The 24,812-nt window shown below is 32.5% G+C and overlaps 1 protein-coding gene across 1 annotated transcript; it reads left to right on the forward strand.

Moving 5' to 3' along the window:
• The first annotated feature begins 1,351 nt into the window (after nt 1–1,351).
• On the forward strand, nt 1,352–22,233 carry LOC123303096 (protein unc-79 homolog). The gene is made up of 40 exons (XM_044886196.1): nt 1,352–1,488; nt 1,919–2,038; nt 2,114–2,275; nt 2,471–2,641; nt 2,818–3,326; nt 3,387–3,601; nt 3,860–4,074; nt 4,189–4,634; nt 4,762–4,933; nt 4,995–5,137; nt 5,522–5,749; nt 5,834–5,986; nt 8,778–8,795; nt 9,218–9,335; nt 9,499–9,808; nt 9,991–10,148; nt 10,216–10,803; nt 10,869–10,982; nt 11,515–11,782; nt 12,337–12,592; nt 12,668–12,809; nt 12,900–13,101; nt 13,459–13,543; nt 13,618–13,698; nt 14,447–14,750; nt 14,902–15,018; nt 16,708–16,785; nt 16,872–17,051; nt 17,120–17,211; nt 17,303–17,616; nt 17,870–18,010; nt 18,076–18,230; nt 18,320–18,414; nt 19,068–19,427; nt 19,519–19,635; nt 20,049–20,210; nt 21,087–21,527; nt 21,607–21,747; nt 21,812–21,934; nt 22,036–22,233. The coding sequence occupies exons 1-40, from the start codon at nt 1,467–1,469 to the stop codon at nt 22,231–22,233; spliced, it is 7,914 nt and encodes a 2,637-aa protein (XP_044742131.1). The 5' UTR covers nt 1,352–1,466.
• The last annotated feature ends 2,579 nt before the right edge of the window (nt 22,234–24,812 follow it).

Raw genomic sequence — 24,812 nt, forward strand, 5'->3', positions numbered from 1 at the left:
ATTAGATTCAATGCGGAATAATTTCAGAGACTGAACGGAATGAAAATGTTGGCTCTACAGTCAGATTCATAAAATATCTCGAAAATTACTCATTTAATGGTCAAATAAACACGATTTTTGTAATTTTCGGGTCAAAATTACCTTATAAACTTAGTTTTATCGAAATCGGAAACAAAAACTTTTTTTACACTTTTTGCAATTTGTAAAAATCGAAAAAATCATAAAAAATTCAAAAAAACACAATTTTTGTAATTTTTGGTTGGGTTGGGTTGGGTTGGGTTAGGTTGGGTTAGGTTGGGTTAGGTTGGGTTAGGCTGGGTTAGGCTGGGTTAGGTTGGGTTAGGTTGGGTTGGGTTGGGTTGAGTGTATATGTGTGTGTGGGTGTGGGTTGGGTTGGGTTAGGTTGGGTTGGGTTGGGTTAGGTTGGGTTAGGTTGGGTTAGGTTGGGTTAGGTTGGGTTGGGTTGGGTTGGGTTAGGTTGGGTTAGGCTGGGTTAGGCTGGGTTAGGCTGGGTTAGGTTGGGTTAGGTTGGGTTAGGTTGGTTTGGGTTGGGTTGAGTGTATATATGTGTGTGGGTGTGGGTGTGGGCGTGGGCGTGGGCGTGGGCGTGGGCGTGGGCGTGGGCGTGGGTGTGGGTGTGGGCGTGGGTGTGAGTTGAGTTGGGTTTTTTTTCAATTTTTTTGATCTGTATATATAAAAATACCATGCCTGTTTTCAGATAAATTTATGATTAAATAAGTCTAATTTTAAAATAAAAATAAATGTTTCATCTTCTATATTTTTACTTGTACCTACAATTCATACTTTTCCCATTCTCCATGAACCTTGAAGAACCTTGGGTCCCTCTTTGCCATCTCCACCGACTGAGGACGCCCTTGTATTGAATATAATGATGATAATTGTTGTCATTGTAAGCGGTTTTGCCTGCCTGTATTCAACTTGTATTGTGTTACATAGTGCATGATACGTGTACACACCACACTGGCACTGGCACTGCTCTATAATCATTCTCGTTGATTCTAAAATATTCGAGGAAAACGTGCGCGCACATTACATAAGATGTTAATATTAGAGCGCATATGGAAAATAGCGATTGCGTACTGGACCAGTGGAGCTTGGAGCTTGAAGCATGGGAGCATATTCATAAAAAAAGTATGTTAAAGTGATAAGAAGTCAGTGATAACAATGCAATGCAATGCTATGTGAGTGCTATCAAAATCAAAATGTAGAAAATTTACTAATACCACAAATGAATTGAATTGAATTGAATTGAATTGAATTGAATTGAATGGCAAATCAAAATCAAAATCAAAATGTAACATTTTACGCAATATTTTAATGACTGAAACTGTTCAAGATGTCTGTTGATCTGTTGTTTTGCATTAGTTTGTTTGTGCCTTTATCTTGTTCTTGTTGAACGTTTGATTTGATTCGATTTACAATTTTGTGCTGAGACTAACATCAAAATGGGGACACGTGCAGCTGCATGTAAGTGCCAACAATACACTCACACTATTCATAACACAGGTACAGTCTAAATCGTTTATAATGACATTCAAATAACGTATAATTTAATTTGCATAGTTTTTTTATGCATGTAATTCCGAACAAAGTTATAATTAACAAACAGTTAAATATCAACCAAATTACAAAAATGTTTCTAATCAAATTACCAGCCAGTTTTGTTCGGAACATTTTGTCTACAGCTCCGAACATATCCGTTTGCGGATACATGTTAGCCTCTCGCTCTCGCATAATAACCATATATTTTGCTAAACCGATATGTCGTTTTATTCAATGTTGATATAAAAGGTATGCTGTACAATTGGTCGTAATAAGCGATTGATTGTTATAAATGATTTTGACTATACAAGATAGGTCATTTAGTGACAATATTGAAATTTTGCTCTTATTTTAGTTACAGCAAAAATAAAAAGCCTATATGATTACCAGCTGAGATTGTTACATGGGATAATGCCTTCACCATCCGGTTTTGATATTGCAAACACTGTTAAATATTTTTCTCAAACTTTACTTGGTAAACAATTGTTTTTTTTTACATACAGTGAGTGTTAATGTAATCTTAAAATTTTTAATAAATATTTTTAATCAGCTGTGTTGAAGGATGTCACAAGTAGTCCTCTACAAATGTTAAAAAAGCCAGAAATGGATTCGGTTCGAATGGGACAATTTCCAAATTTGGATTATAAAGGACTTTATAATTCATTAGTACCATTTGTAGAAGTCACACCATTATTACAAACAGGAGTTCATGGTAATTATACAACTTTTAGTTCTTTAATAAATCATTTCTTATTTTATTCCATTCAAACTAAACGCAACAGACAATGATTTTATACTCTCCTGCACTGAACTCGCTCTTGTTCTTGTTGCATTATTGTTGTATTGCTATTAATGAAACAAGGCATGAAACAATGGTCGTTTTTAATAATATGAATGTTACTTTCAGAGTTTGGACAAGCAATTTTACAATGTTTGGGTTGTCTTTTACCATTTTTGGACTATGATTTAATCGATAATCTTCCATTCCTAACAGCTTCGTTTATCACAGTATTCCCAACGACGCTACACCAAGAAATTATAAATCTTCTTTGCTATTACATTCTTCCGTTTACAATCAGTAAGTTTAACTTATGGATCTCTGCCCATGTACCTGTGCACTTAGCAGTTTAACCTTTGTCAGCGAATCGGTGACCGCACACTTAATATGCACACTGCAACTGCATAGTGCATGGGACTATGGAACTATGGGAGACTTTGATGAGATCATTTAATTTTGCTTACATTTATTTGCAGCTCGATATCCCGACAGCGAAAAAGACAATTACGTATGCCATTCGTTACCTGGGATCATAATGATTGTATTTCAATATTCCAAAGACCCAGCACATCATTGTCAAATTTTAGAATGTTTGATGGGTTTACGTTCGGGTATTCTTAAAGATTTGCTGTGTGTGGTCGCATACGGTGCATCGGAAGCACGTGCGCATGCTGTTAAATTAATATTTTATTATTGGCCAGCATTCGATACAAACTTATTCGATAAACGTGACCTTTTAAGTAAGTTTGCGAGCAATCGAACACCATTTGTGTGCCAACGTGAGAACTGTCCAAATGCTGGCAATGTGGAAGCAGCCAAGGTTTGTTATGATCACACGATTGCCATTACGTACGCCCCAGATTGTCCTCCACCTTTGTATTTGTGCATCGAATGTGCCAATGAAATCCACAGGGAACATCCCAATCAACAGTTCTTTGACATACTACACATGATGCAGCAAGTATCCATGATTTGCGAAAATAAGGTTATATCTAAATATACTAATATTTGTAAACTCTTGTACAAAACTAAAATTTGTTTTTAGAATTGTCGAGCCAATGATAAATCTGCATATTCTATTTGTTTTTCCACGGAATGTGCTAGTTATAATGGAAATCATCCAATTCGATACTGTCAACAATGCCACAATAATCGGCATAACAATCATCGCGGTGGAGATCATATTGTTCATAAAAGTTTGCCATTAACTTGGAGTATGGATTCAGAAATGCAAAATTATATGCTTGAAGCAATTATTAGGTCAGTCATATTGTTAAATATTTACATAAATTCCGTTAACACTTAGATATTCTTGAAGAAAATTTCAAGCTTGTGATTTTTCGACTTGCATAATCGAAAAATATATTACTAAGATACCTTAGACAAAAATCAGTCGGAAAATGAATGAACAACATGAATCTTAAAATTCAATTCAAAGTTTTCAGTTTTAATCTGTTTTTAACTGAACCCATTTTTCATCCTTTTGTAATTAATTTGAAATTGAAATTTATTTAACAGTTTACTACGCGAAGCTCAAATGCCAAAAGTAAACGCCAACGATTCATCGGTTCAAGTGTCTTTTAGTTACGAAGATCGACAATTATTGGGACGTTATGGAGTCTGGCTACTTGTTGGTCGATGTATTCCAAAATCAGATTCTCCCGCACACATATTAGGCCGTCTTCTATCCATGCTCTTCCATTGGTTTCACACAACTTCGATCTCCACGGATGGTAAATTTAAGATAAAAATCAATCTAATCATTCTAATCATGATTAGATTGGTACCTTTACCTTTACCTTTACCTTTACAACTCAATTTCACATACAATCAATTCACGTTTTCAGCAAACGAAGTGGAAACATTTCTAGAGAAATTAAAAACTGAACACGTTTTTAATTGGCTGAAAGATGTATGCGCCAATCATTATAAAGTATTCATATCATGTCTGTTGCCCCATCCGCCTGAATACGCTCGTGTCGGTGGTCATTGGGATGCGTTGGCCTCACGAACGTCACATATAAAAGATGGCTTGAATCGATTATTTTGTTTGGTTCCCTATCAAGTAGTCACTTCTGAAATATGGGATCATATAATGCCCTACTGGATGGAAGCGATTGTTAGCGATGTGCCAGAAAAAGAACTATTCGAATTAAAAGTGATTTTAAATAAAATTTTGGATATTGAGATAAATCCATTGAAGTTTGATGCAGAACGCTTGTATCGATTTATTACGGTACGATTTGAGAAAACAACCGCTAAAGTACAAGAGCAGGCTTTGCATTGGTTGCAAGTAAGTAACTGCATATATGTAGCGATTACTCTATTAATTATAACGTGCGATAAGGAACATAGTTGCAATAAATACCAAAAATAAAAAAATGAATAAACATATAATAAAGTTGAATACTTGTTTTCAGATGTTGACAATAATTGAAGTTACGATACCGTTAAATTTGTTATTTTCGATGTTTGGAAGTGGTATCAAAATAATGCGCAATCAAAGTGAAAATACAGGAGAAATTTTGGCAACAAGTACAATAAAACAAGTCGTCGACAATTTAAATGGTAATGCTAGGCGTTATTCGATATGTATGTATTGAACGATCCAAAACTTTTGCTGGTAATAATATCTAAAAATGCATGTGTGTAGCTTTGGTTCGAGAAGATAACAAGTCAGAGAACACATCGTTGTCAGAGGACGAAGCTCCAACTGGTCGTAATCGTGAATTTGAAACGGATGCCGAATATAATTTATCATGTTGCATTCATATGCTTGATGTTCTTCTAAATCAGGTAAATAAACACCAACTTCCAACCTCCAAATAGAGAATCCGTAGAGACCGTAACCGTAAAATTTTGTGCCTCATTTTCTTGCTTTGGCAAAGCTGAAAACTATTTCACTGTTGCCTAATACAGCGGAAATTTGTAAATTCATTTTTCAGACAGTATACCATTATTTTTGTAAGCTTTGCGTTTCTACGAATTACATAATGGGCTTAGGAGAAACTTCTAAAACGAGAAGATTTCTTAACAGAAACTTCTAAGCTGTGATTTTTTCTTACAAAATCAGGTCATTATTTCAGACTTCTCTGAGACAGAAGCAATAAATGATGCCGATAAAAATCCTGACTTTGCAATCTAAATGAATATTGTGAATCTGATAATATTTGTGTGTAGTTGGAGTTACAAGGCGTCGATAAACATGGTGGAGTAAACACGTCTTTATGTAAAAACGTGTGTCGACTTCTGAAAGACATGGTGGCTGTTGGGTGGACTCACGTGTGTCCAATCATAACTGCTTCCAAAGTGGAATGTGGATTTTGTGAGTCAAACGTGATTTGGCATCAGCTATCTTTACAATTAATCAAGTACTTGTCCCCAACACACACTGCACATCCCCCAGACGTAAGTACACTCACGCAGACGCATTGCATCTGATTCTGATTCTGATTCTGATTCTGATTCTGAATGGTTCTAATTCGATTGTAGGTGTACTTGGAAGAAGCCCCCGATGATAGCCACAATCATCGCGCAGTACAAGATAGTGAGAAGAAAGACAGTAAATCGGATGTTGTGATAAATATGCCGATTATTCCAGATTCCGTAGGCGGCGTTCTTGTCCACATGCCTCACGTATGTTCCGTAGGTATCTTTATAGATGTTTCGTTATTTTTATTTTCTCGCAAGCTCGTTATGTGAGCTCGTATTGTCTCCAAGCATAAACAATTCACATCGAGGCGATGCTAATCTCAACTAACTAATATCAATGTGATAATCACTTTGTACGCAAAATATCTGTTCATCAGGTACAGACTACAGGGTATCACATAAATTGTGAATAATATAGAAAAATGATGAATAGAATATGCAATTCTATGACCAAAAGTCTTTTGTCGTTTTGATATCGTTCTGATGAATGAAGTTAACGAATTAGGGCTTCGTAAATAATAATAATATTCCATAAGAGGGATACCGGAAATGCTTTCCTAATAATATAATAATCGAGAAATTCTTAATAGTTAACGAAACTGCAACTCGCTAACGGTACGTCGGATCAAAAAATGACAAGGGACCTCTCTATTCAACATCTTTCTATTATTCAGTATTTTTGGGCATCTTGTATAAACAAAAAATTCCATTATTTCTACTGGTCTGGTTCACAATAATGTCTTAAGTCTGCTTAAAATTATCAAAGTTTTGTATTTATATATGCGTACAAACTACAGGGTGTTCATTGATAATTTAGTGGTGATCTTAAAATAAAAACGATTCTAAAATTTAAATCAGGGATATTCCTCTTCACACTCTCGAGCGGAAAACAAAAATTTTGAGTTGTTTTTCGAAGATGAGTACAGAGGAGCTCCATGGTTCTACTGGTTCTTCGCTTATCAATGTTGGACTGTCCATAAAATATGTTATGCTTAAATCCTCATATCTCCCCCCGTTGCCACCTATCTATGAGCTTTAATCATATCACGCTACTAAAATTTCCCACTTCTTGTGCATCACTCCAACTCAAACTTCAATTAAATTGAATTTAAGAAAGCTTAAAAAGTCACGCTAAAAATATTCAATAGTCAAATATAGTTCTATAGTGCATATTTTATAGACAGTCCCGGTCTTACTTTAAAACTGGCAGACCCTTGTTTAATGTGTTCAATTTGTTTGCCAAGATCCAACTATTTGATGAAGTGAATGAAGACCTGCTGTTCTAAAAATGTTCTTAAATATTGAAACTTTAATAATCTACTTATCAGTGACGTTACAATCTTCAGCCTTCCATTGCACTCAGCCTTGTATTGTTAATGCCACTGGTTAATAATTATAAACATCGAAACTTTCCCACAAAATGATCCAAATTTTTGAAAATTACAATAAATTTTTTGGGAAAATATCTTTGTGTATAAATTAATTATTTTTTAAAAGTGAATTTGTCCAAATTTGGATTGCTTAAAATTAAAAACATTAATTTAAAAAAAAACATACTATTGTAAACTAATATCCATGGCTTCCAATGTTATTAAAGTTGTCTACAAAGTTACAGTAATATAAGTTCTCTAGTGAAAATATTTTCTGCTAATTTCTGAAAAACTCTGAAAGAGTCTCAAAAGATCTATGTAAAACTTACTAAACTGTTTGAAGACTGCATCATTAGAAGTTTTGGACTCTTCTAGAAAACATTTTCAAAATTAATAAGAGATTTTATGATAATTTAGATAAAATAAGAGTAAGACTTATTCAGAATTAATCAGAAAAAAATTTAAAATATTTCAGATTTTCAAAAAAATAATTACTGAAGTTTTATCATATTTAAATATTTGGCAGGAAATTATTTTCAATCAGGGTGGGTGGTTTTCCTGATTTATTTATTCGCATTGAAGAGAAATCACAGTGATAGTTGTTTTAGAAATCAGAGTGATAATTTTTTAGACTTACTCATTCTTCTAGAATTATTTTTCAGAACACTGCAAGACTAAAGTAGACTATTTACAGAAAATATTTCCACCAGGGTGGGTGGATAAATGGTTTTCACCATCACGTGTTTCTAGTAGATACAAGATAAACTTTTTGGCAAATTAACAATGGACAAATGAATATTAGTTTACTATTATTAATTACTATTAAACATTGAACTGGTTAAAACGAAGCAATAAAAAATGTAATACATCAGACACATAGTGAAGAAATGTACAAGAGAAATCGAAGCCGAAGGTCGTATAATCGAGTCTCGCTAAGATGTGCACATTTCTTCATATGAAGTATCTGTAATGTTAATAATATTATAAACTTCTAAATCACTGCTAAAGTTATTCAAATGATTCATTTATGGGCACTTTGAAATGAACAACCTGTGTTTATCTACATGCCAAATAAAATGAACCTGAATGTTTGAGTTGTAACGTGGCTGGCTAACAATTGTAGCTAAAATATCAAAACCCAAACCAATCATCCTAAATCAATTAACAGAATGCTGTATATGCTGGCAAATTTTCAAACTTCACGGAAATTTTATATTTGGTCAAGGAAAATGATGAATATATGAGATTGAATTCTGAAGACCCAATAGAGTATTTTAATCAAAAAATATATGATTGAGATAGCTTAGACAAAAAGCAGTCGGAAAATGTTACAACAACATTACAACTACATAACAACGCCTCCAGTATCAAATTCAAACAACTGTCATATTATTATAATTAATTAATTAATGACAAGTAAGACTTCAATAACAGACAAACAACAAATTTTTGATGTGAATTGCACACACTAATAGCAAAGGGCTCATTTTATTTGACATGGCTGAAATAAATAAGTGATTATCAATTGCAAGTTTGCAATGATTTGATTTTGTAATATTTTTGGACTTAGACACATGCCATGCCAACATAATAAGATTGAAAGCATAATTACTAAATAATTTTGTTTTCACTAGCTCGTCTACGGAGGAAACGTAATTTTTTTTTTAATAAACAAACTATATTTTTGCTTTGATCAAATCAAATTTTTCAGTATTTTATTCTTTTGCTTGCATTTTGATCTGTAGCAACTTCTGTCTGTAAACTTCATCTATTCACTTCATTACATTTCATTTCATTTCATTTCAAGTCATCAATCAATCAAACATTTTAGTGTCTCATTATTCAATACCTCTTCGTAGTTTAAAAATCAATGACTTGTAAAATCAGTAGATATTGCGAATGTTTTCGTAGTTTCTCATTTATTCGAGTTCCATTGTAAATGTTAGTTTTCACTCATTTTTCACTATTTCATTTTCTTTTAGTTTTTTCAAAATAGATATAATATTTTTAAATACACTTCAATCTCTTTTTAATCGACTCAACAAGAAATTATAATGGTTATGGCTTTTTTTAGATAATGACTGCAACTGTTGAAACGGTTTCCGAACAATTAGATTTAACAGCGATTATACCTTCAGAAAAAGTTGTATCTGCAGTTGCTAGATCCATTACGTTATCCGAAACGGATGTTGGTATGTATTAAATTGAATAGATCTATAAATGTATTATTTAAAGGTTCACTTTTATAAATATCCAAATCGATGTCCAAATCGTGTACAATCGTGTACAACGCAATATTTAAGATCAGGCCAGGCCATAATAAAACACATAATTAGAATGAATTTATATTTTTAGCTACGGCCACAGTACAAATTGCCCAACCACAAGTGATTGACGATTCAGAGAAATCAATTGATGACGATTTAGATGATTATTGGCACACATCTGTAGGAAAGTTTCGTTTTAATATCGATGAACTTCCAGAACAATTGCAATACATTTATCAATTATTAAAAGAACTTCCAAAAACCGAAAAACCGGATATTTTATATTATATCTTACAATGTTTACATATTTTATGTTTATATGGGGATGCGTTCACCAAGGCCGCCAAAAATCATTTTGGTTTTTTTATTTGGTGCCAAGAAAATATTTTAATTAAAAAGTAGGTGTTTTTCCTGTTCAATACCCTGATGGAAATATTTTTGACAATAGTCTAAATTAGTCTTGCAGCGGCAGCGTTATGAAAAACAATTCTAGAAGAATGAGTTGACTATTGACAGAAAATATTTCCATGAGGGTAATTTTGGATTTGGACACACTCTAAACCAAATATTATTTTGACAGTTTATGGGAAATTTGCAATGCAGAACATTCGCATATTTGTGAAGTGTGTGTCCCGTTATTGTTGCATTGTGTGACCTTACCTGTCGGCTCAGATGTATTTTGGACGGTAATACAAGAGGAATTTCATAGTCCTGATTGGAGAGTACGATTTGTAGCTGGTATGTCTTAAATTTGGCAAATATTTTTGGATAATGTTTTAAATGTAAGTAAATTTTATCACTTCAGTGGAACGAGTAACAATAATCGCCAGATTTATGGATAGTACGCCGTTACGAGGTGTTCTCCCTTTACAAGCTGCCTTAGCTAATGCATTTTGTTATTTAATATCAAGTATGGATGATCCCAACGTGTATGTCGCTCAAAGAGCAACTTTATACCTTGGAACAATTCATGATTCAGCCATAAGAGCATTAATTTTATGTCTGGAAACTCAATTTGATTCAGTGATTGTAGATCGGCCAATGGTTTTACAATCATTGTATCAACTGCACAACTCATTGAGTGATCGGAAAATATTAACATGGGAATTCTTTTTAAATCGTTTTGACGCCTTATTTTTGGAAGCGCAAATCAATTTAGAAAAAATGGGTGAATTATCATATTTAAGGGGAATATCAGATTTGAGGAACACAGATTTAAATAGCGAAATATTTCTGAGAAAATGGCAGCGCGCACAAGAGGCATTATCGCAGTCGGATGGTAGTGCTACAAATTCGGTGAAAACTTTGAGCGCAAGTTTTGGACAAAAATGGCCATATAAACGTACAATGTCTGCACCTGCTTCATTTATACCAAGACAGGATACTAAGCAAGGTATTGACCTTGACGTCATTTTAAATTTTGTGCTTATACTTTCATTTGTTTGAATTTCGTTTTAGAAAAAGAAAAAATTTATAGCCGTCAATATTCAGCTCCAATTTTGAAACGACGCACATCCAGATTTGGCTTGGGTCAGTTTGCTGCCAGATATCCAACCATTGACAGTATAGCAGGTAGAGTAGTTGGTCGAAGCCGTAGTTTATTTAGCATTTTAGTTTTAGTCCACTAATCATAAGCTCACCTCAATAAGGCCTCAATACAGCCTCAATTTAGGGTGACTAGTCTGCAGTTTACAGTTTACAGTTTACAGTTTACAGTTTACAGTTGCCTCAGCGTAAGTTAACAATCAAATCTCTGTAATCAGCGTATGTGTGGCTCAAAACCAAAGTCTATAGTTGTGTACGCATGTTGTACATTTTTAGCATGAATTTTACATTTTTTTTAGATCGTTTTCTCAAACGACTTTCTCAAGACAATCGACTTGATCTCACTCACTGTACATAAAATATCACACTTTTTAGACACTATTTAGTCGCATAGCAGCGTAGTTCTTTTTCATCAGTTTTAATCGTACGGGTAACGGATAAAACTGCGTAAAATAAAATTATTAATTAACGTTTATGGACTTTTTTTTTCATAATTGAAGTAAACTTCTAAACAAAAATTTATCTAAGCTAACTGATCTTTGATTTGATATGATTACAGATGGACACATACATTCGTTAAATGTGGCCGAAGATCCAAATATTGCTGGATTCTTACACAGAGTTATTGATTTTGGAGAATCTGATCAAGAAACAATGCATTTATTAATATTTTTATTGATGCAATTTTTATCACGCACTGATCAAGCATTTCCGTGCGATGAAAAATCATCTTCCAAAACACAGACAATCGTTTTAAAACATCTCTACTTATTATTAGGTTACAATAAAAATGAGAAAGCATTCTGTATTTCGTCATCACGTCTCAGGTACGTCACCTCACCACTATGTTTGCACACAAAAAATAATCAATAGTCATAGTCAGTATAGTCTCTTGGCTTTGGCTCAATAATATTCAAAGGAAAATGAAAAATTTATTAAGACGAGTCTCATTTAAGGTTCTTATGAACTTATGAAAGTGGAGCAGGGTCCCATTGTTCTTCTCACTCTGTATCATGCATCGAAAGATGCATAGGACGAAGTATCTGCTATCAACTTTAAATAAACACATTTTTAAAATTTTAAATATATTATTACTCTAGCAAGTTTTTTTCTGTCTTGTACCCTTATCTTCCTTATTCCTTTATCAAATTCCATGATCACCCCTCATTTTCAAGCAATAGTAATTATAATTACTATTTTTAGTACATGTTCTCCTAATATTAATTTAAGTACTTTTGACTTTTTTTACCACTTTTCTACGAAATTTGTTGTTTGTTGTTTTTATCCCATATTTGCCATCGCGATCGGCTGGCGACGCCCTTGCTGTGGCTACTACGGTGTAGTAGAAAGTAGATGTATAATTAGGTATTGTTTTTTTTAGGTTGTCACCTGTATTCAATGCATTCTTATCAAATCTGCCACAATTATTGGATCAAAATAATTTAATCGGATCTGAATTGTTACCAGTAGCCTTAATGTTATTACAGTATTGTCCATGTCCTTATCAACAACCATCCAATAACACGGCATTGTACGAGTTGACAATTACAGATAGTTCGCCAACATATAGTTTATGGTTTTTGGAATCACATTTAAGGCATAGTTGGCTCATGTCTTTATTGGTCCTGCTTTATAAGGTAATGTGCTAAAAAGGTATTGTGTCTTGTGACTCTATCAAGCACTCTATCACAATTCATTTGTTTTAATTTTAGTATCAGTATAGTCAACAACCAGATAGTATTCAGTTACAAATTTTGGTAAAAATTGTACTGAAAACTCTTGATTCGCAAAATCATCATTGTCGTAGAATTCCAGCAACAGTGGTCATGTCTAATTCCACATTTCGGTCACGAGGTGAGCTATTACAGCATGTAAGCAGTAAGCATGTAGGTATACATTTTGTTCGTAGATACACGCAATGTATAAATTTTATGTTTTATTCAGATGTAAGTCAACCATCTTTGGGCCAAGAGGATCATGTTGAATTTTTAGAGTCACCGCCTTTGTCGCCTTTATCCACTGGTAAATTAAGTAAAAACTCAACAGTTGGTTTAATAACAGAGGGCAGTGGTTGGAGCAGCCGTGATCGGGATCGTGACGCAAATAAAATGATTGTTAATCGTTTTCAAACGTCCATAAATGCCAGGTATTTAAAACCTAGAATAATTCGATCGCAAACTTTCATCTACCACGTTCAAAAATTCACTTTAGGGTTGTTACCTCTTCAGATTTGATTGGAAAACTTCGGAAATCCTGTGGTTTCTCTTGACTCCCGATATGAACAGAAATCCTTCAGAGAGAAGTAAATAAAGAGACTTTAAAATTATTTCAAAATATTAAAATTATCGAACAGTATTATGATTTGATCATATAACTAGATTAATTCCACTGATTTCCAGACTCACTGATTTATGTACTGACTTGCCAGAGCTTTGAGGTGACAACTCTAAATGGATTTCTTGTTAATTAAAAATGATGATGTGATTTAATTATTTATTGTTAGTAGTCAAGAGAGTCAAGAAATCGAGAGTGAATTAATGGCAATACCAGAATTAGAAAGCTACACAACGAGTAATGAAATCGATAAAGTAAGTATTCCCAAAGTACTGTACCGTTGTATTGTAGCTTGATTTCAAATAAAAACTTTTAAATTCGTTTAAAGTGGGTATCCTCGAAATATCTAACATCTCGTGTTGTTAGAAAGCCTCAATGGTTCATTGGATCAGAAGAGAACTCCATTTCGGTATGTTTACCACCCAATTCCAAACGCGTGTATCCCTTCTTATAATTGAATACTCAAATACTAAAATAATTGTAAGTGTATCCAATCGTTATGACTCCAATCGTTATGGCTATTGGCTGGCTATTGACCAGCTGCAGCAGCTCAACTTAAACAAACCTAGCTTCCAATAAAACCATTTTGAATCTAATATATCTACATGTCTTTAAATTCTTAGTATCTCCCATTACAATCCATTTACATTTAATTAAGTAACGTATTTAGAAACAAACCTCTTATAAGTAAGTAATAATTAATAACTAATTCAAGTCCAGCTCAATTCAATTCAATTCAAGTCCATTGTCCATTGTCCATTGTCCATTCATCTCATATCAACCAACAATTCAATTAATTCTAACAATTATCTTCAGTTGCATTACATATAGTGATTGTGAATGCCTTCACAACTACCTTCAACGAAGCCGAAGCCATATGATAGGGTTCTGAGTCCAGTTATTCGTGGTGCTGGTGACTTATGATCCAAGTATACCTACTAGCAGGTGTACAACATGTATCAGGTAGCTAGGTGCATGTTAACAATCAGTTAAGGCATTCACATTTACTATTGATGATATGTGCATGATATTCGCTTACAATTGTGGGAACCGCTGCTATCCGTATCCCACTCATGACTCATGGCTCATAACTAAATGATTAAATTTGGAGGTGAGGAGTTCTAAATGTTTTATCGTTGATGTTTTATCCTTTAAAGGGTTCAACACCATCGATAAAGAAGTGTATGAAGCAATTTGTAATGAGTAAACACGACCATACTGAGAAAGGTAGCGATAGTGGAATGTGGTCAAAGAAACGATGTTCGTCAGGTTCAACGGATATTGTAAATGCAATGGCATCAGCGGTTGTCTTAGGCGAAGCGGCTTTTAAACACTCACAGACTCAAAAGACATTCACAATACAATCGAACATCAGTTCGGACTCGGAACTATCAGAACAAACGGATATCACTCGTCAAAAGAATCAAAAATACGTGACGAATCAAGAAATCAAAAATAAAGGTTTTTAAACTTTTACAATTACAATTACAATTCAATACAATTACAATTACAATAAGAATTAGAATTAAAATTACAATTAATTAATTAGGTATTTGTATTTGATCGGTACAATTAATTACAATTAATTTAATAATTTATATGTTCCATCTAGAATTATCATCTGTATATAAATCGTATATTAGTTCACCGATCACGATACCGATCACGAATATATTGCCCCCTCCTTTAGAGAGGCTTCTGCCTATTGGAGAAGCGCGATCCTCATCAGGTATTCAACACTTCAAATACAATACAATTTATTTAGTGAATTCCTTATCATTATTGATTAATGATTATTGATTATTGATTATTGATTATTGATTATTTATAAAGAAAGAATATCAAATGTACATTTAAGACCATACAAAATTCTTTCTTAGTACTTTTACTTTTCGGATTTGGCTAGATAGGTTGCCTAACCAATTTTAAGTCTCGCAATAGCTTTACACAAGTCATTCAATTCAGTTAATTCCAGATTCACGCTTATTTTATATAAACGTGAAATGATTGTATACCTTTCAAATAGTTAGCAAGAGCCACACATGGACAGGGGACAGTTCCATTAATTGTCCTTGAATGATGAAAAATATAAGAACCTTGCACTCCAGTAAAGGTAAGAATTGCACTCCTACAAAGCAAAAGAACTCCTGCAAAGCGAACACAAGAATTCTTCAATCCTGCCAGAATCCTTGAGTGCTCTCCTATACTTTTCTTTGTTGGAACAAACTGTCGTGTGTAGATTATTGATTTTGAACTCTTGCGGAACTAAAGGTTTTTGGCAGCTCTAGCCATTTCTCGTTTTTTATATTTAGTTTAAATACACTCCGCAAAGATAAAAAAGCTACACTTTTGGTTTTGTTAAAAATACACAATATTTGCAAGCATGTAACTTTGGGGTCCTTATTTTAAAATCAAAGAAATGAACTAGGTACTCCAATTTACTTTAATTTCAAATTTTTGTCTTGGAAATCAAAAATTCAAGACTATTTTTAAAAGCGATAAAAAAGGATGTCTATACTTACGTACCCACACCCACGTAAGAAGTTATACTTCTTTAGATCACACTTCTATCATCTATCATCTATCTCTATCCTTGTCTATTATTGAGTGACATTTCGTTTATAGACCAACTACCTAAATGGTGTTAACAAATTGTAACTAACTTCAACATGTAGATTTCACGCCACCCTATGCACGCGCATCATAAAAATTCACTCTCATCATTTTTCCATAATTACGCATCTAAAGAAGTGCATAACTTCAGAAAAGTTCGAAACATTTTTTCGTAAACATCACTGTTTACCTGTGAGGGTGCTAATTAGGTTAGAACAAATACAGTATGTATATATGTATTGTATTGTATTAGGTATACGTGTTTGTTTATTACTATGTACATTGAAGAAGTAAGAAGAAAGATTCTTTGTGTGTAAGAGTGGCTATCTTTCTTTGCTTACATGGCGTAAAAAAATTAACGATTGCATAATCAACACTATGTATGTCTATACATGGTATTTCAACAATTAACTTCGTCAATTGTTTGTTTTCACTTGTTATTTTTGCGAAGTGTATTTTGTTTAAACATTTTTATCATAACAGTTAATCAGTTTAAGTATCAGTATCAGTATCAGTATCAGTATCAGTAGTTTTGTATATTTAATATTTTCTTTTGAGATAAACAGAGTTTGTTCGCACACTTAATTTCACACTTCCTTCCGAATTGTTTTCGAGTTTATTTTTCTTGTTAATTAGCACGATTGATTTTTTAAAATCATCTTCTCTACTGCAGCCATGGTAATACTTTCTTTTTTAATTTTTTGCAAACGCTATACAATTGGAAACTACTTCCAAAGCGTTGCGTAAACTTTTCCTCTTTTCTCTTTTTTGGTTGGAATTTTAACGTTTGCCCAATTAATTATAGGTCAAAAAACATTTAGACTTGAAGAGTTTGAAGGCTCACCTGAATCACCCCTATCCAAAATGAATATCATGACATTGGGTAAGTTTCTTTGTTTACCTCGAACAAAAATGATATTAGTGTTGAATTTATTTGTTAACTGTCTAATCTAAAACTTTTGGATTTAGAATCTCCAGATGAAGGTGAAAATAGTGATTTCTCGTTACGACAGTGTATCCCAATATCAAAATTGGAAATCCCAAAACAGGAACGTTTATTACCTATTGGTCACACACAAATTACAAACGATGAGGGAAATGTTAAAGAATTAGTGGAAAAATTACGAGAAGCTTTAGGCGTTATGAATGGTAACTCTATATAGCCTTGAAGAATTTTCAAATAAATCCATCGATCCAATTGTATTGATTTTTTCCAGCTGTTCATCAAACTGTGGGTCAGAGTGTTGATCGTGATCGTGATCGTGATTACTCTCAAACGAATAAAGATGCTTACAAAATGACTCCCCAGGTGCGAATTAAACATTCTCTCTCTCTCTGCGTCTGCGTCTTAAGTTTAGTAAGTTTATCACGATCTTATCTGGAACGATTTTTAATTTTAGTTTGGTGATACTTCATCACGCAGCACGAGTCCAAGGCGTTTGATCAAACAAGTAGCTTTAGAATCGCCACCACCTATACACTGGGATTCAGTTGATCGTGAAAATATGTTTTCCACAGATACGGATAAACGTAGTCCATTTTCTGAAAAATCAGAAAGTTTCCCAAGACCTCGTGGCAAAAAATCATCTATGTACTCATTTGGAACATCAAGACCGGATACATTATTTGACAATCAGTATGATAATATGCTCTACAGTACAATTGATATGAAAAATACATGCTTCCGGATTGGGGATGAATCAGTTATTGATCGGTAAGAGCATAGGGGCGCATCCATAAAATATGTAAAAGAAAAATGTCTCTCCCTCCTGAACGAATTGCCTCACATTTTCTGCAATTCTTTCACTAAAATAATACCCCTAAATCACGTCTCCCGGACGTAATATCCCTCTCTCCTCCGTTTTTCGAGACGTATTTCATGAATGGCCCACGATGTAAATAGCTACTGCCTAGACTGCAGACTGCAGACCTGAACTAATACTGATTGCTCTATTTTTGGTAAATAGGTGCGCTGAATGTGGAACGATCACCGAAAGTTACAGTGACGAAGAATTAGGTCTTTGTATTATAATTTTAGGAACGTTTATTCATAGAGAACCAGCCTTAGCAGCCCCACTTCTTCCAGACATCCTTAGCATTGTAGCCAAGTAATTATACATATTTTTGAATTTTAATTAAAATTGCAAATTAAAATTGGTTTCTCCTTTTTCAGAGTAGCCTTAAACGCAATTTACCCCTGGCAATGCGAAACAAATGTTTATTTGCCTGGAGGTGCAATTAGTGTAGCTCATCAATTTTTACGGTGTGTCTTGCACCAATTAGCCCCAAATGGTGTATTCGTTCAAATGTTTCAGACAAAATCAAATGGTAAGCTTATACTATCAATATAATTAATTCCTAGAATTCTTACTACTGACTTTCTTTTAAAATTACTCCTTCTCTCTCTTCTTTTCTAGAGGCCACAAAAACATTATTCTTTCGAAGTGTTGCTCAAGCTTTACTTGATTTTACCGAATTAAATCCAATTATTCCTCTGCAGTTATTACTTGAGGTGAAGAAAAAGAAATTTTCTCAGAATTAATTGATGCAGATTCTCAAATGGGATGACACATTTTTTACCCCTAATTTGATCTTTATATCGGCTTGCTTCACATCGTCAATATTATTGAGCCAATATCGATACAGAACAATCAATATATTGATCGTCCGAGAGGTGTATTCAAACAATAATATTGATCGGAAAAATATTGAAGACAATTAAAAAGATTTCATTTTTATTCTTTTTACCGATTTTAAAATCGGTCTCTAATTTTAACACGATTTTAATTGATCAATATTAATGAATCGTGTGAACGTATCCGACCGCGACGTTACCATATTTGAATTCTTCAGAACGCTTGCGTTGAGAGAATCTCTCACGCTTATTTTAAAACGTTTCTTTTTTCAAAATTTTAAATGAAATGACCACTTGACCATTTTTGACCTTTACAAAATTTCATGCTTAACGAGATAGAGATAGTGAATACAATTTTTGTTAAGTTGAAATCACTTTTATTTTTGTTTAACTTAAATTCATTCTGTGTTTAAGAATGTGGGTGGCTATTACATGATTAATGATTATATTGTTCGATTTCATCCCATTTGTGTAGCTGCCAATAAAATGGCTCAATAAAATAAAAAACAATAAAATTCGAATCGATTTAGGGTTTAAATTCGAAAAAAACATTACCAATGGATATTCTTCCATTAATAATTGGAAACATGGCAATCTATTTGGATTGTTTGCCGGTGGATGTGAGTGGCACAACAATTGCAATGTGGACGGCATTGTTAACTCAAGTGGAAATATTTTTTCGACGTATTGTATTAATTTTATCGAATTTGGGTGATTTAGTACCCTTGTTACGAATTATGATTGCAATTTTAAAAATGCCAAATGCAAATCAATTTAAAGGATTACTGGATCCATTTTCGAAAATTTTAAGTGCTGCTATTGAACATCAACCAATCGAGTATCATTTTGTGGCTGATTTATGTTACTTGTGCAATCGAAACTTTAGTAAAGTAAGAGAAACAATTCTATTTATTGGATTTAAGTTCTAGATCGCATCCAAATCATTTTAAATAAAAATCATAAATATGTTCTATGTTCTAGGAGCGAGATAAGTTAATTCTATGCCGTATGGTTGTGTTTCAATTTATTCAAGCGATCAAGTTTAAAATTACGATACCTGATTCCAATTTTTTACTCTTAATTACTTTTATTTTACATGTAAGTAAAACGATCCATTCCCTTATCCAGCACCGAAGCGCCGAAGCTAGTCTTCTAGCATGTCCTGCTAGCGTGTTGGTGCCGAGAACAATATTCTAGTTGTACACTTTTTAGATTGTTGGACGTGAAGTAGAAGGACGTCTCTTTGTCCCTTTTTTCATTTTAAATTGATGAAAATATATATTTTTGCCTATCTTATATATTATTACTCTAGCAAGTTTTTCTCTGTCCTACCCTTATACCTTCCTTATTCCTTTATCAAATTCCATAATTCACTCCTTATTTTCAAGCTTATTATGTCTAGGTTTCACGTACTTATTAAAATGCTTAATTTACATACACTCGTAAAGATAGGGGGATTGCACCTCTGGATCTGACACTGATTTGATGTATGATATGTTTTGTGATTGAAGGATGCTGGAGGATCGTTGCCTGCGAATATAACTCAGAACAGTTGTTCGTTTAGCAGTGACATAGGACCAATTTATAATATCAATATATCAGATTGCATCAAGCAACATATTAACGATATCCTGGAATTTTTGATGGATTTCCATACTTTAACTAAATTAAAGGTAACTATTTTCATTTTTTCTGAGAAAAACTGGATTATATATGATGATAGCTCCGATGATTTCTTTTGATAAAAAAAATGATAAAACTGAGATCATAACAGTTCTAGTAAAATCTGCCCTTCAACATGTAGTTTCCATGTCAGCTTGTGCGCGCGCATCATAAAAGTAAATGCTCTTAATGTTTTGATAGGGCGCGCGATTAATATCTTGTAGACCAGATATTTAAATATAAATTTATTTATTTAATTAAATTTACAATTCAATTTACACTTGTACAAAACGTTAAGTAAACAACAATTAAAAATAAATATTTTAATGAAACAAATTATCTAACAATCCGAACTTATGTCAAACGATTGTAATAATAAGTATTATTGAAACAAAGTTATCCGAACCCGAACATACGTCAAAAAGTTTGGATACTAAGTATTATTTGTACATTAGATAGTTTACTTTATATATGCTTTTAAAGTACTACTTTGTAATTAAAGGATGTGTTTTTAAAAGATCCTTTTTGTAATATGATCCTTTGTACAACACTTGTGACCGTCCAGATGTTATAACATTAATATTATTAAAGGTCGACTTTCTCGTAATATTTAAAGGACAGTTTTCTGAGAAATATTTAAGTATAGCAATATTTAAAATAAACTTTCTAAAATAACTATTCTAATTTATGAAAGCTAATAAATAATTATTTAACAAATGCGTAAAATGCACATGTTACTTTAAAAATGGTTTAAAATATCTAAAAAGAAATATAAGTAATAGAGGATATATAATTCGCGCGTCTATATCGCGCAAGTATAACTTGAACTTTTTTTAAAATCAGTATACAGTGTGTACTAATATTTAAGTGTTTAAATTTGTTTACAGACAAGTTGTAAGCAAGGAAACATACCGCTGAACGAAGATACTTTAGGTGGTACCTTAAAAAGTGCCGTAGCACAATATTTAGCATTAGAAATCACACATAACAGTAGTCGTGACAATCGTGCAGTTGGACGCTACTTGCCCTGGCTGTACAGTGCACCGTCTGCGTTACAACAAGGACAACGCGACTTCATCGAATGGGTCGGTCATATTCGACTACTGTCCTGGTTATTATTAGGTTCCTTAACGCACACAGCCATCTATGGCAATACAACGAACAATATGAATCATGCCACTATTTCAATAATATGTCAGCCCATCCCTCAAGAGGCCTCCTGTCACATAGCTGACCATATTCAAGTGATCATGGGTGGATTTGCTGAACAATCAAAACTTTCTGTGTTGCATATGTCATCACTGTTTCATGCATTCATTCTGTGCCAGGTAAAATCGATAGTCACTTCGTCGCTAGTCGATAATCGTTAATCGTTAAACGATCTTAGTAATAAATTTTGATTTTTAGTTGTGGACAGTCTATTTAGAACAAAATTTGTGCCAAAATTTACCAATATCGGAGGCATATAATGTTACAATGGGAATTTTATTCGATTTTTGGGGTAAAGTAACTCCATGCATCTTACAATTGGTCTCATTTTCCAAAGTGGTAATTGACAATTATTTTCATTTCTATTACTTTTTGTTAATGTTTGATTTTTATGCTTTCACAGTTGGCAGAAATGGTAAATTTACACTTTTTAAGCATGCTTGAAGCCCTACTAGAATGCCAATCGACATTTTTGAGTAAACTGTTACCATTATGGACCCCTGTGCTGTATTCTCACCATATTCATGTGAGTAATTCGAATTCGAATTCAAATAGCAGCAAAATGTTTTCATGAAAATTTCGTAAGAAATCTATTTTGAATTAAGAATATGTTTTGTTGATTTTCAGTTGCCTGGTAATTTACAACTACGTTTACAAAATTGTCGAAATTTTTCACCGATTTTAAACCCATCAATAATATCACCAGAAAAACATAAACCGACTGCCCATAATGCTGTGTTATTACAATGGTTACAACGATTACAATTCAAAATGGGACAGATTGAGTTACAATCATCCAATGCAACTCAATTCTATAGTTTTTGAATTTCTTATCAACTTTTTAATGAAATTATTTTTAACAAATATTTTTATTTCAAAAGCAATAAAATTTAGAAAAATTGTCAATAAAAATTATTAAATTTACCTTTAATCTGTTTTGTTATTTACAGTACTCAGTACTCAGTACGCATGTGCATCCACTCTTATCCTATAGTCTATACCCTATACCCAGAAGTCAGTACCCACCCTTAAGATGTTATTTCATGATGACGCTTAACACGCTGGGCTTAGGCGACAAGTTAGAATTTCATCTAGCTGAAAAAATACAGTTGCACACCTTATGTGCAAATAAAAAATAAAATGAAAATCTTTTTATGAAAATTTTAGTGTACTAACCTAGCATTATATTCTCCTAATACAAATTGAAGAAAATTGAAGTAATTTTGGCCAAAAAACACAAAAAAATGAGAAAAAATCATTCAATTTTAAAACAGAATTTTCCATTTTCACGAATTTTCCGGAAATTTCATCGATGTTATTTGGAAAAACATTCTCAGGAGGTTCAGGAGATGCTCAAAATTTTTGTTCTTTTTGCTCTAGGACCAACCGTTTTCGAGATATAGCCAATTTTCCATTTTCACATGTTACTTTTTCAAAGCTAATTTCACCAAAAATTATGAAAATTTTTAACATTTGTATTAGGAGAATATAAGTTACAAAGGAAATAGTAGTACCTGATAGGGAAATGGTAAGTAAGTGTTTTCACCCTGAAAACCTTTTTCTTTTTTCTGGTATTAATTAATTAGTATAAAACTTTTAACTATTTGTTCGTTTCGTTTCGTTTATATAGCGAATTATTTGCACCTTTACTGATATAGTCTCTATGTACTTAATGAAACAGTTAAGCATTTAATGAAACAGTTTTGGGTATAAAATTAATAAACAAATCAATAAACATTATAAACAATATATATTGATTTATTTTTATTTAATTGATTAATTAATTAATCAATTAGTTATGATTATGTATAATAAAACTCTAAAACTGTCATTTTGACTAATTAATAAATTTTTATTTGATTATTTGTAGTAAGGAAAACATTATATAGTAAAGTATGAATTTTAAAAATTGTTTCAATGAAAAAATTTAAAGATTACAAAAAAAAAATACATTTAAATGCCATCTATGGTCAACTTGTTGAACTAACTTTTAATTTCGACTGCAGTGCCATCTATGGTAAACTTGTTGAACTAACTTTTAATTTCGACGGCAGTGCCATCTATGGTAAACTTGTTGAACTAACTTTTAATTTCGACGGCAGTGCCATCTATGGTAAACTTGTTGAACTAACTTTTAATTTCGACGGCAGTGCCATCTATGGTAAACTTGTTGAACTAACTTTTAATTTCGACGGCAGTGCCATCTATGGTAAACTTATTGAACTAACTTTTATTTTCGACTGTAGTGCCACCTATGACAAAATTATTGAACTAACATTAATTTCGATAGTGGTGCCTCTGCCGCTAATTTATGAAACTAACATTTTACCTCGATTTATGGTTAAAAATTTTAAAAGCTAATTAAAAACAATGTATTATATATTTAAACAACTTCACTTTTTGTATTATTAAGTAGCATTTATTGAAATAGTTTTGTGTATAAAATTCATAAACAGATGCAATCAATGAACATTATAAACAATATACATTGATTTATTCATTTATAATATTTGAAATTTAATTTATTATTAACAAAATAAATATATTTATTTTATTTGGTTTTCCTATTTTTTTTTGCAATAAAACCAACCTGATAGAGAAATTGAAAGTGAGTGTTTAAACCCGAAAAACCCTTTTCTTGTATAAGTATAAAACTTTTAATTTTAACTATTTGTTCGTTTCGTTCCATTTATATATCGAATTATTTGCACCTTATGTGCAAATAAAAAAGAAAATGAAAATATTTTGCTGAAAATCTTAGTGTATTTACCTGGCATTATATTCTCCTAACACAAATTGAAGAAAATTGCAGTAATTTTGGCCAAAAAACACAAAAAAATGAGAAAAAATCATTCAATTTTTAAACAAAATTTTCCATTTTCACGAATTTTCCGGAAATTTTTCATCGATGTTATTTGGAAAAACATTCTAAGCAAGAGATTCAGGAGATGCTCAAAATTTTCGTCCTTTTTGCTCTAGGACCAACCGTTTTCGAGATATAGCCAATTTTCCATTTTCACATGTCACTTTTTCAAAACTAATTTCACCAAAAATTATGAAAATTTTTAACATTTGTATTAGGAGAATATAAGTTACAAGGGAAATAGTAGCTTACGTGCAAATAATGTATATACGTTGCAGTTGGTTTATGATTGGGATGGAATGAGGAATGGTGGTCATGACTGCAGTGTTCTGGTGTAGAAAAACAAATATTTTGATTCAATTTATGTTTTTATTTATTTGTTAAATAAATTATTTATATAAATAACGTTAACGTTAACGTCCCTGTCCCATTGCATTGTTGATAAGAACGCTATTGTTGATTTGATTTGATTTGATTTATAACAATTCAATATTATTTATTTATTATCTATATTATCTCTAGTATGTATAGTCAAGTATAG

This window comes from Chrysoperla carnea, chromosome X, assembly GCF_905475395.1.
Source record: "Chrysoperla carnea chromosome X, inChrCarn1.1, whole genome shotgun sequence".
NCBI lineage: Eukaryota > Metazoa > Arthropoda > Insecta > Neuroptera > Chrysopidae > Chrysoperla > Chrysoperla carnea.

Bases quoted from the DNA above. Each gene is read 5' to 3' on its own strand.
- LOC123303096 (XM_044886196.1), top strand. From the start codon at position 1,467: ATGGGGACACGTGCAGCTGCAT. The intron at 13,699-14,446 runs GTATGTTTACCA...TATCCTTTAAAG, and splicing joins CAGAAGAGAACTCCATTTCG to GGTTCAACACCATCGATAAA. The intron at 19,428-19,518 runs GTAAGAGAAACA...TCTATGTTCTAG, and splicing joins GCAATCGAAACTTTAGTAAA to GAGCGAGATAAGTTAATTCT.